Raw genomic sequence first — 17,387 nt, 5'->3', positions numbered from 1 at the left:
AATTAATCTGTCATATCCTTGTATTGATGCTGGCCAGAATATGTTACTAAAATTACATGAGGTCGACAGCTTTGGGACTTGTGCGTTTATGAAAAACATGTGTTTTTAGGCACCTAGTGTTGACTGTGCAGGGAATATCATCTCATATTTTCTGGTGAAATGATTACATGCAGCAGCTGAATTATATCACTCACAATTTAAGATTTTAAAATTTCATATGTGCCTTTTATAGATTGCTCCTTCAAACTTAGTTTCAGATGATTCTGATTTAGAATATATTAACTTTCTCAAATAATCATTTTCTACCAAATGATTAAACTTTGATCAAGCTGAATGACAGACTAAAGTTTATCTTACATATGATATACAATAATTAGAGAATTAAAAAAATTTCTGAAGGCAATCTAATTTATTTTCTTCATTATCTAAATAAAGCCTGGGAAAGAAAAATGACTTCTAAAATCACTGAACTTGGCCATGACACTCTGGGATCAGCTGAGTTTCCCTGCCTCCCTTTTGATGATCATCCCACATTTTCAGCTTTCTGTTTTGTTGGTTCTCTAATAATTATAACCATATAATTTTTAATCAGCTCTTTAATATCCGATGTAGCTCATTCTCACAGCATAGCTGTTAAACACAAATACGCTTGTCTGGTGTGTTAGTCCAGTGGATTTCTTTCTTTGCCCCAGCTGAGGAAGAGCTACACTCTTGTTTTTTCTTGCTGTTCTCTGCCCTCTCCCACATATACCTACACAAATAGCACTTCCTCTATGCTTTTTCCTTACTGAAATTCTGGAGTGCAGATAACAGGGCAGGAAATGAAACAGGATTTGGATGTCTAGGAAATAGCTGTGGCCCTTGAGAGAAGGACCCTAACCACAGGGTGTGAGGGTAGAGAAAGGAGGAGATGTTCTGAGAAGAATTCTGAATCCTGGTCTTCAGGGAACCCTGAACACAAAGCAAAGGAGAAAGAGAGATTGGTGAGCCCTTAGGGCAGATGGAAGTCCACATCCTTGAACTTAGCTTTGGGGCACTGCAGGTCTTGTGATTTTTCCCTAAAAAGGTCTAGTGATTTTTCCCTAAAGAGGTCTAGGAGCAGGTCTTGAGAAGCTGCCAGTAATACTAAACTCATTTTATTATAGAAAGGATTTAATATGTTTTCCTACATCTGATACACGTTTGACTTGTTCAGGGGGAGAAGAGCAGCTGACGCAGTTTGGATGGGAATAACAAGAATTTTTTGCACACTCTTGCAAGTATGGCTGCTACTGGGCAACATTTTGATATATGTTGGATTTAGCAACTGCATTTTAGATTGTAACAGACTGGGAGCAGGCACATCCACTGAACAGGAAATAAAGTGAGAATTATGCTTTTTGTTGGAGATGCATTGTGGTTTTTTTTTTTTGTCCTAACAGGTTGACAAAGACATTAGAATATGGAAGAAGTTTTTTATCCAATAATGTGGCATAAGATAGGATATCTTTCTGTGTGTTTTCCATTAGTTTTGCTTCCCTCGGGCTATAGCAGGGTGGAGGGTTATTATGACTTCTTTCTATTCTCTTTAATCTTTGCCTGGGATATTTTCAAGGTCCCCTTATTCCTTTCTTCTGAACACCTTGGAGAAGATGGAATTGTGTCTTTTTAGAAATATGGAGAGGATCATTTTCTCCAGAAGATTACAGCCAGGCTGGAAAGATCTGCTATGGAGATCAATTTAGCTTTCAGGCAGGGCAGGGTGGAAGGATCCTGGAGCAGTGGTTTTTGAGCTTCAAGGCCACCTGCCAAGGCAGTTTCTCAGATTACTTACTGTTTTTCCTCACCCTTCCCAGTGTTGCCTGCTGTGGTGTAGTTTGTGGCTAGTCTCTGGGGCTTCCTTATCAGTCTTCTCCCAGCCCTGAGGATGTTTGTTAAACTCTGGAGATTTACTTTCTTCTTAGGGGTAGGGGGACCATAACACACCCTTAACCTCTCTCCCTGCCCCTTCTACCTCCTATTTTTGGATTTTGCCCTTGGTATTTATTCCCTCCTGGAATTCCCTTTCTTTTCCTCTTAGCTGCTAGATAATGCCCATCCTTTCAGTTTCAAGCATCCCTGTTTATTTAAGCTTTCCAACCTTCCTACCACATGTCTTCCCCCACCAAGCTTTTAGGAAGGCATCTATATTTAAAGCCAGACAACAAATTTTAGGTTATGTTCGTTCTAGCCTAATGCGGCCAGTGTAAGACCTAAAGTCTCACTTCCACTCCACGGAGTGTGAACAGCCAAAAGGCCTCCACGAAGCTGAGTCCTACAGCCCAATGATGGCTCCGGGAGCAAGACCCAGGGCCTTACTTCTGAAAGCCATAAACAGCAAAAGGTCCTCCACGATGCTGGGACCTATAGCTCAGCGAGGCTCCAGAGCTCCACGGAGGAACAAGAGTCACCCAGGAAGGAACACACCAGGCTAGATGGTAAACAGACCTTTATTAGTCTGGCCAGACGGCACTCCCAGAGCCAAGTAGCTCAGAGAGGCTCTAGCTCAGGGGCTGAGGTCCTTTTTATAACAGATATAAGGTCCTTTTTATAAGAGGGATAAGGGGGGGTTTAACATTCAAAGCCTGGAGTTAGGGGATAAAGGCTACTGGTCTGCTGATGGTCAGTAGCCACTTACTCAGCAATTGCTGATGATTAAAAGATGCTTTCTGTAAGGTATTTCACACAATCAAGCAGTAAAACAATTAACTTTGGGTCTCTGTATACAGCAAAGATCTTATCTCATTTTCCAGAACTCTTAAGCATTTGCCCATTAACTCACTGTTATTCACAGTTGGGGCTAAGAATTTAAGATCACAAAATTATGCAGTAAAGATTACACAAGGTTATACAGTCCTACATTCCTAAGCAAAGGTAGGGGTGCAACTACAAAGGGGAGTGGTACACAATGGCCTCTGGGGCCAGTACTCATCCAACATGGAATCACTGTAGCTCAGTCAGATCTTACAGCCAGGAGTAAATCACCTCTCCCCTCTGGATTTTAGTCTCCTGATCTGTCACATGAAGGGGATGTCTGGTCCTGTCCAGAGGAAGAATATGTGGAACAGTTTAAAAGGGCATATATTCGTGAAACACCAGTTCTAGTAATTCTAATAAATAAATGGCAACTATTATAAGGATATACAAAATCAACTAGGAAAAGCAACTTGGCACTTTGCAAGGCTGACTTCATTTTTCAGCAGTGAGTTACTCTAGGTAGGGCCTTAGTATAAAAACTCTGCTAATTCAGGGTTCTAAAGCTGAACTTTAAAGATGCAACTTTAAAGAAATAGAGAAAATGTGTGGTTCTAGTATGTTTTTGGTATTTTATTAAACCCAAATGTTGTTCACAAAAGGCAACCCAGAATCAAAGGCAGGGGAGAAGTTATATATGTAGTCATTTTATTTAGAGAAAAAATAGTTTAGTTCTTAAATGAGCCTCTGTCTCAGGATTTTACACACATATAACTATATGTGTATATGCAAGTACTATGTCATGGCATAAAATCATTCCTTATTGTGAAATTCATGTAACGTTTAAAAGCCACTGATTAAGCTAAGCTATGTGGCTATATGGTTAAGTCTCAATAAAGTAATCTTAATTTCCATTTGGGGTTAGAATTTAGCAGGTGATACACGGAACACAGTATAAAACAAATCCATACACCTGGCAAATTAAGGATTATTAACTTTCCTATAATGGAAAACTAGAATGAATTAAAAAACACACCCTTTCACATTTGCTCTTCATTTTCCTATGAATATCATACTGAGAAAAGTCAGTTACACTTCCTTGTAAAAGAACAAAACTCATCCAGTCTTCCTCTGTCTTTTAATTCACTCTATACTGTGAACGATAATCATCAGTGTCAAGGAAAAATTTGATTCTGGGTAGACAAGTTTAATACTGATTTCAGTACACAATTTACAGAAGTTCAACTCTTTTGAAAATTGGTAATCTAGACATGGAAAGGTGAGGAACTGTGGTTAATGCTGGACTGGTCTGTATACATTAGAGAGCATGCTTGTGATGGTCTGATGTAACAGTGTGAATTCTAAACAGCCTGATTGACCAGCTGGTTTGGAATATGCCATTACAGGAAAAGGATGTGGTCATTTTTGTTAAATAAAAAACAAGGGCTTCATTTAAACTTCAATGCTGATCTTTCAAGGAACAAGTTACAATATGGTTTTGGTTGCATAGTGATAAACAGCTTAGTAAGATTACAGGAGTCCATTGAAAAAGATTTGTCCAGATTGAATTACTACTCTCATGGTAATTAATTTGTCACAGCCACTGATGTGACATTGAAAATATGAAATAATATGGTCACTGGTGATTTGCTGATGTTCTAATACAAAGCCAGTTGATCTCCTTCATTTCTAAGTCGAGTTTACATTGCCCTTGTATGTCCTTTCTCTATCTGTACTCCCACCCCATCTGCCTATTAGGTCATGTTTCAGAGAGTTACCAAGGGTACTTATTTAATATGGTCAAGGAAAAAGAACACTTTAGCTTATAGTAAAGGTAATAGTACAGCCTTCCCATCCCTTACCTAAGTGTGAGAACACAGATCTTGTAGTCAGAAAGTCTTGGATTCATCTCCTCTCTACCACTTACTGACATTTTGATCTTAAGTGAGGTCTTTCATCTTTCTCAGTTTCAATTAAGTCATCTCTAAAAGCGAGAATACCATTTCCTACTTTATAAGCATTTTGTAAATTTTAAACTGTGCTAATGAGGAAATAAGTGATGTGCTATTTCTGGCATTCAATAAATGTTTGTGGTTGCTATCATATTTATCATAATGGAGGGATTATTATTTATATTTTAATTCCTAAAACCTTTCATACATTTCCTTGTTTGCTACAGAATATATCATTTAGGCCAGGCATGCTTACCAAGCTCTGCTCTCTGTGCTTTTAATAGCCAGGTCATATAGTGTTCAAAGACATAAATTCGTGACTTTTGGTGATATGCAGTATTTGTAGTCTACAGTTGTTTCTTGATGCTTTTCTTTTCATGATAAAAAGCAATAAGAATATAAAGGGTGTTGTGTATGCTCTTGGAGCTGCCATTTACTACTTGGGTGTCATCATTGGCTAAACAATGTACTACTCATAAAAGCTTTGTTTGAAAGTGAAATCAACAGGAAGGGTAAGTGGAATTGAAGGAGCAATTTATTGAATTTTTTAGGTTTCTAAAAACATAATAATAGATCTCTGTTTTCTCTTTAACAGATGGGCTTAGGTCATGAGCAAGGGTTTGGAGCCCCCTGTTTAAAATGCAAAGACAAATGTGAAGGATTTGAACTGCACTTCTGGAGGTAATGTTTTGAAAACTACCTTAGTAATTTACACTCTTTGGCAGTACTTATTTAGATGGGAAAATCTCTTATAAGTTCTCGGCATAGTTGCTAAGTTGTAGATCTGTTATTTTTTAAAAAATAAAGCTATCTGTCTTCCCATCGTAAAGTTCAGCTGAGCAAACAGGGCTATAACTATATTTAGAGTTGTTTGATTTATTTGTTACCTTTCGCCTTTCTTGTGAACCTCAAACATTGACTGTGTCTTTTCTAAGTGGCAAACAAGTTTGTGATAATCCTCCAGGATGGTTTATTGATTTAATTTTTTGGTTTTTTTCTTGGTACCAGAGGTCAAACTTGGGAGCTTGTGCTTACGAGGCGGGGGGTAGAACTCTGGCAAATTTAATTATTTTTAACAATTCCTACCTTTTTTTTTTTTGGTACCAGGGATGGAACTCAGGACCTTGTGCTTGCAAAGAGGCAGCAGCACCACTGAGGTAAATCCCTGGTGCCAACAATTTCTAACTTTTTATATCCTATATTTGTATTTGCAAGAAGTGATAAATATGAACACTCAATTGAGCATTCATATAGTAGTTATCAGGAAATAAATCTTTTCAGTATCTTCAAAATTTCAAAGAAGTAGATTTATTACTGAAAAACCTTCAAAGTACTTGATTTTTTTTGTTAAAAATAATTTATTGCCAGCATTTTTATTTTAGTGAAGTGCATGTACCTGTAGCTCAAAAACTTGAATTTTATATAGATCTTATTTGTATGTTTTTTATGCATCTAAAACCAGTATTTGAGGGGCCGGGGATTTAGGTCAGCGGTTCGGTGACCTGCCTTGCAAGCGCAAGGACCCAAGTTCAATCCCTGGTACCCCCCCAAAAAAAAACCCAGTATTTTAAATTTGTTCCTATGAAGACATAAATACAGCATCAGTAGCTGTGCAGACCACTGTGGTAGTTCACAAGTCTGCTCAGAGTTAGATCCAGAATATTATTATTAGGAGGAAAAAGATCAATGATATACTAGAATAGCAGTTATTTTTAACAGTGAACCTCATTTGACAACTACACCTGTTCTACAGGTTTCTACATAAAACTCTAGAATAATATACACAATTTCATCTGCATTGCAGCTTTTGTACAGTATAAGTTAAGGATATAAGAGAATGGATATTAGACTCCTTTGAAAGCTAATCTATTTAATAAGTCTCCAAAAAAATAAAGACAGGTCTGGTGATATAGTGGCAGAGTGCTTGCCTAGTCCGCGCAAGCCCTGAATTCAAACCCTGACATTGTAAAAAAAAGTACAAATAAAAAAAATAAAAAAGGACAAGTGTTACAAGAGTGAAGATATTCTGTCCAAGAATGATGCAGTTCTTCATTTTTAGAGAACTAGAATTTTCCATGGAGTTTTTTTCTTTCTTTTAATTACAGACATAAATAGCTCTTACTGTGCTGCCTTTTCAGGAGCATAGCAGTTAGGCAAAGTGCCTGTCATTTCTAAAAAGATGTCACTAAACACAAAATATTCCTCATGGTTCAGAATACATTTTCCTCTTAGTGTCCAGTACCTGCAGATCCCCCAAGTCCCTAGTTTCTTAAATCTCTTACATAAAATGGTATAGCATTTGTGCACAACCTACACACTCAGATCCATCTTTAGATTATATAATACAGTATAAATAGTCATACTGTATTGTTTAGGGAAGAATGACGGTTTTTAAAATTCATGCACGGTTAGTCCATAGGCCATCTTTTTTTCTGAATGTTTTCCATTTGCTGTTGACTGACTGTCTGGAGTAGAACCCACAATACAAAGGCTGACTGACTGAATTTCAACTTCCTGTGCGCACCACTTTCTCCTGACTCCTGTTGATTTTGCAGAGGGTTGCGGTGCCCTCTGCTGGGCATAGTTTTTAATTTTACAATCTTAAAATCTGTTTAGTTCAAGTGTGAAATTGTGGAAAACTGCTAAAGAGGTTTTTACATGTTCATTCCTAAGCGATAATCACCTTTCTCTAAAGCAGAAAGTTTGTTTATAGCATTTTGTTTGATCTGTATTATTTTTCTATTGCAGATCACTACAGTCAGATATTTTCAGATCAAATAAAAAAGTTAGGCAAGAGCAGATCTTCATGGCATGGACATCACCCTTTTATTTCAGTTCTATCACACAGACTTACCTAATGTAAACTAGGTCTAATCTGAGACACAGACTCACCTAATGTAAACTAGGTGTAGTAGCCGTAAAACACTAGGCTTTTGGCTTCCATCCTAGCTTATGTTGATGGAGCCTGCCCAGATGATATTTCTTAGTAGTTCTGTCCTCTTCCTGACGTAAGTCCAGACATATTTCTCTTGGTTATGAACTTTGATCAGTCCCTGGCTTTTTAGCGTTATTGCTAAAAGAACAGAGGCAGATACCTTTGAACTCCAGATGTAGCAGTACAGCCCTTAAAAGTACAATACTCTATGCTAATAAACTGTAAAATAAAAAGGCTGCAGCACCAGCCTAAGACCCCAGAGTGGGGTTGAACTGGACCTGGGGTCCCTGTCCATGCAGTCTCATGGTTCCATCCTCATGGTTCATTACCCTTGACTCCTTCCAGAGCTTCCTGGGCACATTTAGAAAGTCGGAGTTAAATTATTCTCCACTCCTTTACCACTCACCCTTCCTTATAACTATGATAATATTATGTTGAAAGAAAGTACTAAAATATACTACCTGATAGCTTAAGAACTCTCTGTTCACCCTTACTGCACAGGAAATAATACCAAACTCAACAAATGCGATCTTATCAAATTTAAAAACTTCTACACAGCAAAAGAAACAACCAGTAAACAACCTACAGAGTGGGGAAATAAATTTTGTCAGCTATCCCTCAGAAGACTAACTTCTAGAATATATATAGTTGTTGATGAGAATGTAGACTAGTACAACCACTATGGAAATCAGTATGGAGATTCATCAGAAAACTGAAACCAGAAATTCCATTTGACTCAGCTTTTATCCTTCTGGGTATCTTCTCAAAAGAATTAAAGACATCATATGACAGTGATACATGCATACCCATGCTTATAGTAACACAGTTCATAGTGTAAGTGCTAAATCTTGGAAGTAGCCTATATGTCACTCAGTAGATAAAGGAACTGTAGCATTTACATGGAAGGGAGTACTGCTATTCCATAAGGAAGGAAAACTTGAGTCATTTGTAGGACTGTCGTTGCACCTTGAGACTATAATGTTAAATAAAATGAGATGCAAAAGCTTCAGTGTTGCATGGTTTCTCTTGTATGAAAAACCCAAAATAAAAACAGCAAAATAAAAATTAGGCAATAGGAGATAGGGAGATAGATCATTTTCAGATGTGAAGGGGATTAGGAGATGGAGGGAGGAGAGTAGAAGGGGAGGAGAAAAGAATTGGAATGTGTTACCTGCACGGACCAGCTCCCCATACGGAATGTAACAGTATGTACTACAAACGTGTGCTAATAAAACGTTCTTTAGATCCACTAGGTCAAACAATAAAGAAGATGGTTTATTCTACACTTCACAAAATGTGCTCTGGTAACCCTGATCCTGAGAGATGGCTCATATAAAATGGGTTCCCAGTCAAATCTGTATCTGTTCAATTCTGGATAGGATAGCCTTTTGGAAATTAGGCTATCATGATAAAGACTGTAAGAAGTCCTGCAGTTAAAACATCTGTTATGTAGTATGACACTTCTAAACATCTGTTTTGTAGAACATAGGTTTGGGAACTTGGATTTAGGTATTTTCTTACCTGGATGCAGGGAATGAAACTAAAAATATCTTTCAGGAAAAACAAAACAAAACTGTCAGCTCCTCTGGACTTCATGCATCAGGCAGTCTTGGGCCTTTGATGGTAGACTTGAAGCATCTGGCTTCTGCTTACTTTTTCAGCCAGCCACAGTGTTCTCCACGACTTGATCTGTGGCATTCCCTGAAATCTCTGAGGCTTATTGCACGTGTCCTTTACTTGGAAAGACTTTTCCTTCCACTTACAAGAAACAAAAGATCCCACCTCTAGCAATACCTCTGTGGAATCTCTCTTGCCCGCTTTGCCCCTGTGTTAGTCTGCTTGGCCGGCCATAACAAAATACCATAGAGTTGGCAGCGCAAACACAATTTTATTTGCTCTTAACTTTAAAGACTGAAAGGTCCAAAATGATTTGGTTCTGGTGAGAATTCTCTTTCTGAGATGTACACAGCTTCCTCTCACTGTATACTTCAAAGCCTTTTGCACTTTAGCTAGACCAACTATATCTTTGGAGATTAATAAACTGAAACCCAAACAAATTAAAATGATTGTTTGTACCCATTTAAAGAGAAATATGATCTATGAGCAATTCCTGTGCATCCCATACCAATAAGCATTTATAGTAGTTTTCTACTGCTGTGTTCCAACTTATTACAAACTTAGCAGGTTAAAACAACATGTATTAATTGACTCAGTATTCACTTACCCTTAGAAATTTTGTGAGGGGAGGAAATGCCTACGTGGATCCTCTCCTTCAAATCTCAAAAGGCTCAAATCAACGTGTTGGCCAAGTTAGGCTTTTATCTAGGAGTTTGGAGGAAGAATCTGCTTCCAAGATTATTCCTGTTGTTACCAAAATTTAACTTTTATGTTTGGAGGACCAAGATCCCAGTTTTCTTCTTGGCTATCAGTGAGGAGTTGTCCTCAGTTTCTAGAATCCACTCAGATTCCTTACGTAGAGCCCCTTCCATCTCCAAAGCCAACAATAGGACCTAGAATCTCTTGTGTACTTCTACTCTCTCTGGGTTTTGCTGCTGCCAGCTAGAGAAAATTCATTGTTTCTTAAGGGCTCCAGTGATTATATTGAGCACATCTGAATAATCTTCTTATTCCCCATGTATAGTAACGTGGAAGTAATACCATGGGCAGAGGTCTTAGTGGACATCACAGAATTCTGCTGACCACAGCACTTTATGTCCCTGACTGTCCCTAATCCCCCTCATACCAACTTAGTAATAATGTCAAATAACTCACCAGAGTCATAGCTTATAGATAAAAGACCTGAATTGGAATCCAAAGCTTGATAAAACCTCATCACTACCCTCCTCCATGGCAGATTAGAAAGCGTATTTTCACGTTCACAGCCAAGCAACCTTGACGTGCACCAGGCTGTATTCTCCGAAGTGAGTTTTTGTGAGAGCCATCCTTGTGAACAAAGGGTCCTTAACTGTGAGCTCTCCCCTTCTGCAGTATGCCAGGGAATTGCAAGACTAGAGGAAAACAAAAGGTTGAGTAAGCCTCATTCCTCCCCAGTAAGAACTGCTGTCTACTGGACACACTTCCAAATAAAGTGTGAAGATAAATATTTATGAAATATTTAACACCAGCTCCACATTTCAAAGAATTTACAGCCAGTTGTTTCGTCACAATTTAGTAATACTGTGATCATAGAACATTTAAAGGATACAATGGCTGTTTTGCCTTACCTGTGCTGAATCCTTCCAATAAACTGTTGGAATTTACAAAAGAAAAAGTATTACTTGATTATAACATATAGCTCTTTAGACTTTCCACTTAGTTTAGAGGTGGCTAAAAACGAACAATTCTCTACCATAAATGGATGAATGCTGGTGTTGAATTCTGTAACAGAGGCCCACACTCCAGTCCATATAAGTATATCCCTGTTACAAGGGGGCAGCTTCCAGCCCTTTTAAATTATGTTTTGTACCAGTGCCATGACCTTGCCTTTAAATCACTAAATGCTGGCAGCATGTCAAGCACACTGCTTTCTGCTACTTGCTGTGAAAAATAATAATTTTCATGAATAGGGATATAAAAAACACTTCCCTTTTGGGAAGCCGAAGGATTGATCTTGACTACTTTAAGCCTGAAACTTCTCTTGTTTTCCTGTGGCAATACTTTTAGTACTTTAGTTCTCCCTCCCTTGGCTTTAACTCACTGTTTGAATGTAGAGTTTTGACTTGTCATGCATAATAATGTTTGCATATGTTTGTGTATTAAGTGCTAAGTTATTTTTTAATTAATTTTATTGGTACATTTTAGGTACACATAATGACATTCATCATTGGAAATTTGCACCTTTACATGATTCATCTTGGTTCTTACTTTTTCCCCATTCCCCTGCCCTCCTGTCAACCCTTCCATTCCTTCCTATTTACAAAGACTTTGTTTCCATTTTTACATTTTGCTAAGCTATTTTTGTACAAATAACTTTACTACACCCACACCTCAGAGCTCCCGTGTACCTCTACGTCTTTTTTTTTTTTTTTTTTTTTTTTTTTTTTTTTTTGTATCAGGGATTGAACTCCGTACCTTGTGCTTGCGAAGCAGGCAGCAGAACCACTGAGCTAAATCCCAGCCCCCTCTACATCTTTTTGAAGAGTCAAAAAAGGCTGTTTTAAACTAACTTACTTCTGAATCCCTGTCTTTTTCCCACATAGAAGATGCGGCAGTCTAAAACCACAAGAAAGGGTTTTTCTTCTTTTAAACTATAGAAGTAGAGGTTTGGGGCTGGCTCCTTTCATTGTAGCAGGGGAGCCACAGTGTAGGGAGGGGGAGAGATGTGACCCTTCCAGATGCTTCAGTGACACCAGTTCCAGCTCGGAGGACTGTCCCAGCCTCACCAGATTCTGGTGAGGACACGTGGTTACATGGCAGGCTGGATTTAAAGTGGACAGTGAGCCAACCCCAGGTTCTCCCTGCTCAGAAAATTGATAATTAGGCATAGCATGACGTTTTAAGCTACATCTTTTTCTCGTCACCACTGCTGTTGGTGTGTTGCTTTAATCTGATTTTATTTGCTTAATAAATGTATGCTGGGTGGGTGAAGGGATGGAAAACAAAACAGGCTTCCTCAGAACGTGAGTCCTTCTGGGAGACAAATTCCACGACAAATAATAAAACAGTTTTAGAGATGGGTATGAGATCATTGGTGAATAAAACCTTCACATGTAGCACTTTCACAGTAAATGTAGTGTATTTAACCCTGCTACAGTTTGTAATAGCTCATTCTAGAAGCCATTAAGCTTTGTTTTTTTTGTTGTTGTTGTTTTTGTTTTTGTTTTATTTTCCTTTTTGAGTCAGGGTCTCACAGTGTAGTTGAGACTGACCTGAAACTCACTATGTAGCCCATGCTGGTTTCGAACTCACAGTGATCCTCCTGCCACAACTTCCTGAGTGCTGAGATTACAGGCCTGTGCCACCATACCCAGCTCATCATTAGGCTTTGTTTTGCTTACTGTATCTTTTACTGGTCATTTAAAAAATTCTAAAACCCAGTTCCTTACTTTGCATCACAGGTGTTTTATTTGTACATCTAGTTGTATGAACTAGATCATGAACATGTCCCAAGTCCAGTATTCACATATCCTTGATCCTTTAGGGATCACTTTGCTCAATGGGATGCACGCCATAGTCCACAGCCACATAAAGAACTATTTACTGCATTACGAACTAAGTTCCCACCTTACCTCTTTCCTTCTCAAGTCATTTTAAATGTGATCCAAAAACAGTGTGATACTTCTATAAATATTGTTATTGTTTTTGGTAACTGAGGAATGATAACAAACATCATACTGTTGTAGGATAATATGCTCCTTTCCACTAGATGAGAGTATGAGATAACCAATGTAAGAAAGAATCTTTTTTATAGCTGTACTAAAATATACTAACTCAACAAAATTTTACCAAATAAAGATTTCTCACCAGTGTGTGCACAAGGAAAGGAATTTGCCTCTATACCCTCATGTCTGTCTACTTATACCTCTCCTACCCCTTCTGTCTCTTTCTCCCCTCCCTCTCCTTTTTCTGTATAAGTCAGATCTAATATTTGAATTCATGCATTGAAAAGAGATTTAAGAAAGTTCAAGACACAAGAATATATAATTGTTTGTTGATTTATTACTTAACAGAGATTCATTTAAGTTTTCAGATTTGTTTTTAATGTTAGACAGGGTGTTACTGAGTTGCCCAGGGCGGGCCTCCTCCTGCCTTAGCCTTCTTGAGTGTTGGGATTTATAGTATAGGCCTGCACTACCACACCAGGTTAAACTCTTTTGTTTTGTTTTTTTTTTTTGTGGTACTGGGGATCGGTCTCGGGATCTTGTGCTTGAGAAGCAGGAAGTGTAAACTCTTGTTAATGCTAGTACATTGCACTTCTGTATGATCAGCCATAGCATCTGTGAATAACAGTTTAGTTCCTTTCTGATGAATCCTTATAATTCCCTATTTTTAATTTTTCTCACTGATCTGAACAATACCTTCAGGATGATATGGATGGAATGGAGTTGGCTATGTCAAGTTACTTTCTTTTTTACAGTCTTTGAATGCACTAAGTTTAATGTATGCCTCATATTTGATTTTTGCTTTGTTTTTTGCCAGAAACACTAGAATCCTACTAGTTCTTTCAATGAAGTTAATAAACAAACTGTTAACATGAGAGATGTTGAAATGTTTCCAGTGCCATTTCTGCATGTAATGAATGGCAGACATTCACTTTATTAGTTTCTGCTCCTACTCTTATTTTCCTTCCTTGTACTTTAGGGTAATTCTACCATTTTCCCACCTTCCTCACTTGAGTACTTTGCTTAATAATTTTTACTTCCTCCTTTCCCATTTTGAGCATTTAAGTATAAAGTTCTTTTGTTTAGTTACCTAGGTATTTTAGTATGCAAACTTAACCCTAACATCTGACATTAGTTTACACCATTAGTCTCTTCCTGAGCAATGTAACATCTTTAAAACACTGTGTCTGTTGTTCTGTGTTTCAGATCCAGCTTAAATTTCTGATACCACAGTATTTCTGCTTTTCTCCCTTGCTCTGTCACTTTTCCCAGCCTTTGGCAGATACTGCATGAGGCCTTACTTTTTCCCTCTACACTTTCTGTAGGAGGTGAAGGTGGTCTTTTCATCTCATGTACATTACATTATATGTTGTACCCCGAGACCCAAATGTGTTTTTCTACCAGGCTAGTTTTTAACACTAGACTTACATGTCCTACTATCTACTTGATATTTTTAACCTGGCCTCACCGGCATTTCATACTTGTCTAGTTTAAAGACTTTCTTCAACCTTCTGTTTTGTTTTGTTACCTCAAATCTATCTTTTGTATGAATTATCTTAATGCATTAAACATTATTCCTACCAACTTACTTTCTAATCCCCAGAACTTGTTTTCATTTTTTTTTTTTTTTTTGAGAACCCAACACGGCATCCAAAGTTTAGTAATTTTTATACTCAAGGATAGCTGAAATCTTTTTCTTTTCATCACCATTGATAAAACCTTAGTCCAAGCTATGGCACATCTTGCCTAGACCACGATAACCATCTAACATGGAACTTCCATTTATGAAATAGCCACAGTATTCCTGTTACTAGGAACCATCCCTTCGCAAATTGAATGCACAGTTAACACGTTACTTCCAAATATATTCTACCCTCAATTCTCCACAGGGAAGAGTTTGTGATATTTAAAATCATAGATCTGATAGTGTTATTGCATTGTCTAAAGCCCTTCCGTGCCTCCTGACTGCTGTTACAATGAAGGCCAAATTCTATAATGTGTCCCCTTAAGTCTTTGCATGGTCTCATGCCTGCCTTTTTCTCTAGGGTTTTGATCATTCCATTTATTTTCTTCATTACAGTCATACTAGGCTTTGCTAGTTCCCTTTTTCAGGACCCTTACAGATTACTCTTCTTTCTACCCAGAATGTTAGCAAGCTTTTCTTCTCCTTTCTTTCTCATTCTCTATGCACAACATACACTATATTTTCCACATCCTAGACCCAAATGTCACTTCCTTATGGAAGCATTTCTCACCAGGTTCAAGTAAAAATTATGCACTGTCAATTTTTCACCTCTATCCTAGTATCAAGCACATGACTTGGCACGTGGGCATGCATGTAGGTTCTGTGAGTGAATGTCCGATTTTCTACAGATCCGGTCCTAGACAGATTGGGAAAAGGAAGAGATGCCCTTGCCATGGTGGCAAACACTGTTGTCATTTGTCTATTTATATGTAGTGGAGTATGTGGTAGGTGTTAGGCAGTGAGAAAAACAAGAAAGAAAGCAAGGGGAAGGAAAAAGGAAGCACTAGAAGGGGACAGGAGGAGAGAGGAAAGGAAAAGAAATTGGAATCGGGAATGAAAAGGAAATAAGAATATTAGTGAAAAGTGATAGCAGTCTACCTTTCACTTACAATTTCTTTGGAGGAAAGGCAAGGAAACATTAACATGCAATAAAATAGGAAGTCTCTTGCTATGATAACTTTTTGTGTTTTTATTTGTTTATTTTGGTGCAAGAGTAATACCAGATGGAGTTAGCTTCAGACATGCTCCCTTGAGCATGTGCTTTTTAATCACACTCTAACTTTTCAAAGTCTTACAAAACATATATTTTTTTATTTTCTTCTTTCTTAAATTTGTGGATACTCGTCCTTCCCTCACAAAAGACTTGCCTTTGCATACCATTATATATGTTTAAAAGTATTTTATGAACTATAAATATGTGCTCATACTTGTTACTGGTTAGATGTAGTTAACCACTTCTTACTTATGTTTCCTAAATTATAGAAAAATATGCCGTAACTGCAAGTGTGGCCAAGAAGAGCATGATGTCCTCTTGAGCAATGAAGAGGACCGCAAAGTGGGGAAACTTTTTGAAGACACCAAGTATACCACCCTGATTGCAAAGCTAAAGTCAGATGGAATTCCCATGTACAAACGCAATGTTATGATACTGACTAATCCGGTTGCTGCCAAGAAGAATGTTTCTATCAACACCATTACCTATGAGTGGGCTCCTCCTGTCCAGAACCAGACACTGGTAAATAACAGAGAAAAGAAGTCTCCTATCCTGCACTGTTTATTTAGGACAACTCCTTTAGCAACAATCAACCTTAGACACCTTACATCCGTTATTAGGGGTATAGGTCCCATCACTTTGACTCTGGCTCCTATTACAGTCTTTTAAAAGTAAGACTAGAAAATAGCCTCACAGAATTTTCCTGATTCCCTAGATGGTTTTTAGGGAATGATCTAACATGCTTGCTTACTAAGTACACAAAAGTTCCCTGTTTTATATCAATCTGTAACTCTTCTAGTTTTCTCTTGAGAAGATTTCTCTTAAGATGGTATAGAATAAGGAATAGAATTTCTGCCATATTTTGCTGAACAAAAATATTCAAAATTGTATTTTTTTACTGTGAAAGGCAAAAAGTTTGAGTTGAGTTCCTTCTACTGTTAGGACAACTAGATGACATATGTGAAAAAAAAAGTCTTCTGGAAAACAGGTCATTTAAGTGAATCTTGTGATATTTTTCATACAATGAAAGTGCTGCTATACCATAAGCCATTGTAAGCATGTGCCTAAAAATGTACGTTCTTTTTCAATAATATATTTGTTTATTGAGCACAAGTAAATAGAAGTAATTAGTCTTTTCATAAACTGAAAAAAAAAACACATTACTTTCACCGAGAACAATGTGTTTATTACCCACCTATCTCTAGTTTACCGATATCTAATATATTATCATCTCAAGATATGTACAGTAGGAAAATGAATTGCTACTAATGGATAGAATCCACTTTTCTCTTAAGTAACCTGCTTATGATTATGTTATAAAAAAATTGCAGTGCCTGCTGGCTAGTACTTCTTCTAGCTAACAGTTGTCTATCCCTGTGCTGCAGGCCAGGCAGTACATGCAGATGTTGCCCAAGGAGAAACAGCCAGTGGCAGGTTCGGAGGGGGCACAGTACCGGAAGAAGCAGCTGGCTAAGCAGCTACCTGCACACGACCAGGACCCTTCCAAGTGCCATGAGTTGTCTCCCAAAGAGGTGAAGGAGATGGAGCAGTTTGTAAAGAAGTATAAGAATGAGGCTCTGGGAGTCGGAGATGTAAAACTTCCCTGTGAGATGGACACTCAAGGCACCAACAAGATGTACATCCCTGGTGGAGACAGAAACACCCCAGTGCCAGAGGAGGGCATGGAGGACAAATCTGCTGAATCCAAACAACCCCAATATGTGAGTAG

At 37.9% G+C, this 17,387-nt stretch overlaps 1 protein-coding gene across 2 annotated transcripts in view; it reads left to right on the top strand.

The window, feature by feature from the left end:
* Tes (testin LIM domain protein) overlaps positions 1–17,387 on the top strand; it is a 42,896-nt gene that overhangs the window by 16,196 nt on the left and 9,313 nt on the right. For both annotated transcript variants that reach the window (XM_010621875.2, XM_010621876.2), the window contains 3 exons: positions 5,260–5,345; positions 15,928–16,180; positions 17,044–17,379. In XM_010621875.2, coding sequence (XP_010620177.1) covers positions 5,260–5,345; positions 15,928–16,180; positions 17,044–17,379 — 675 coding nt within the window. The remainder of the gene's footprint in view (positions 1–5,259; positions 5,346–15,927; positions 16,181–17,043; positions 17,380–17,387) is intronic.

This window comes from Fukomys damarensis, unplaced genomic scaffold (genome assembly GCF_012274545.1).
Source record: "Fukomys damarensis isolate Sample0158 unplaced genomic scaffold, DMR_v1.0_HiC HiC_scaffold_4, whole genome shotgun sequence".
NCBI classification, from domain to species: Eukaryota; Metazoa; Chordata; class Mammalia; order Rodentia; family Bathyergidae; genus Fukomys; species Fukomys damarensis.
Note: the sequence above shows the minus strand (reverse complement) of the source record. Positions and strands in the feature narration are given on the sequence as shown.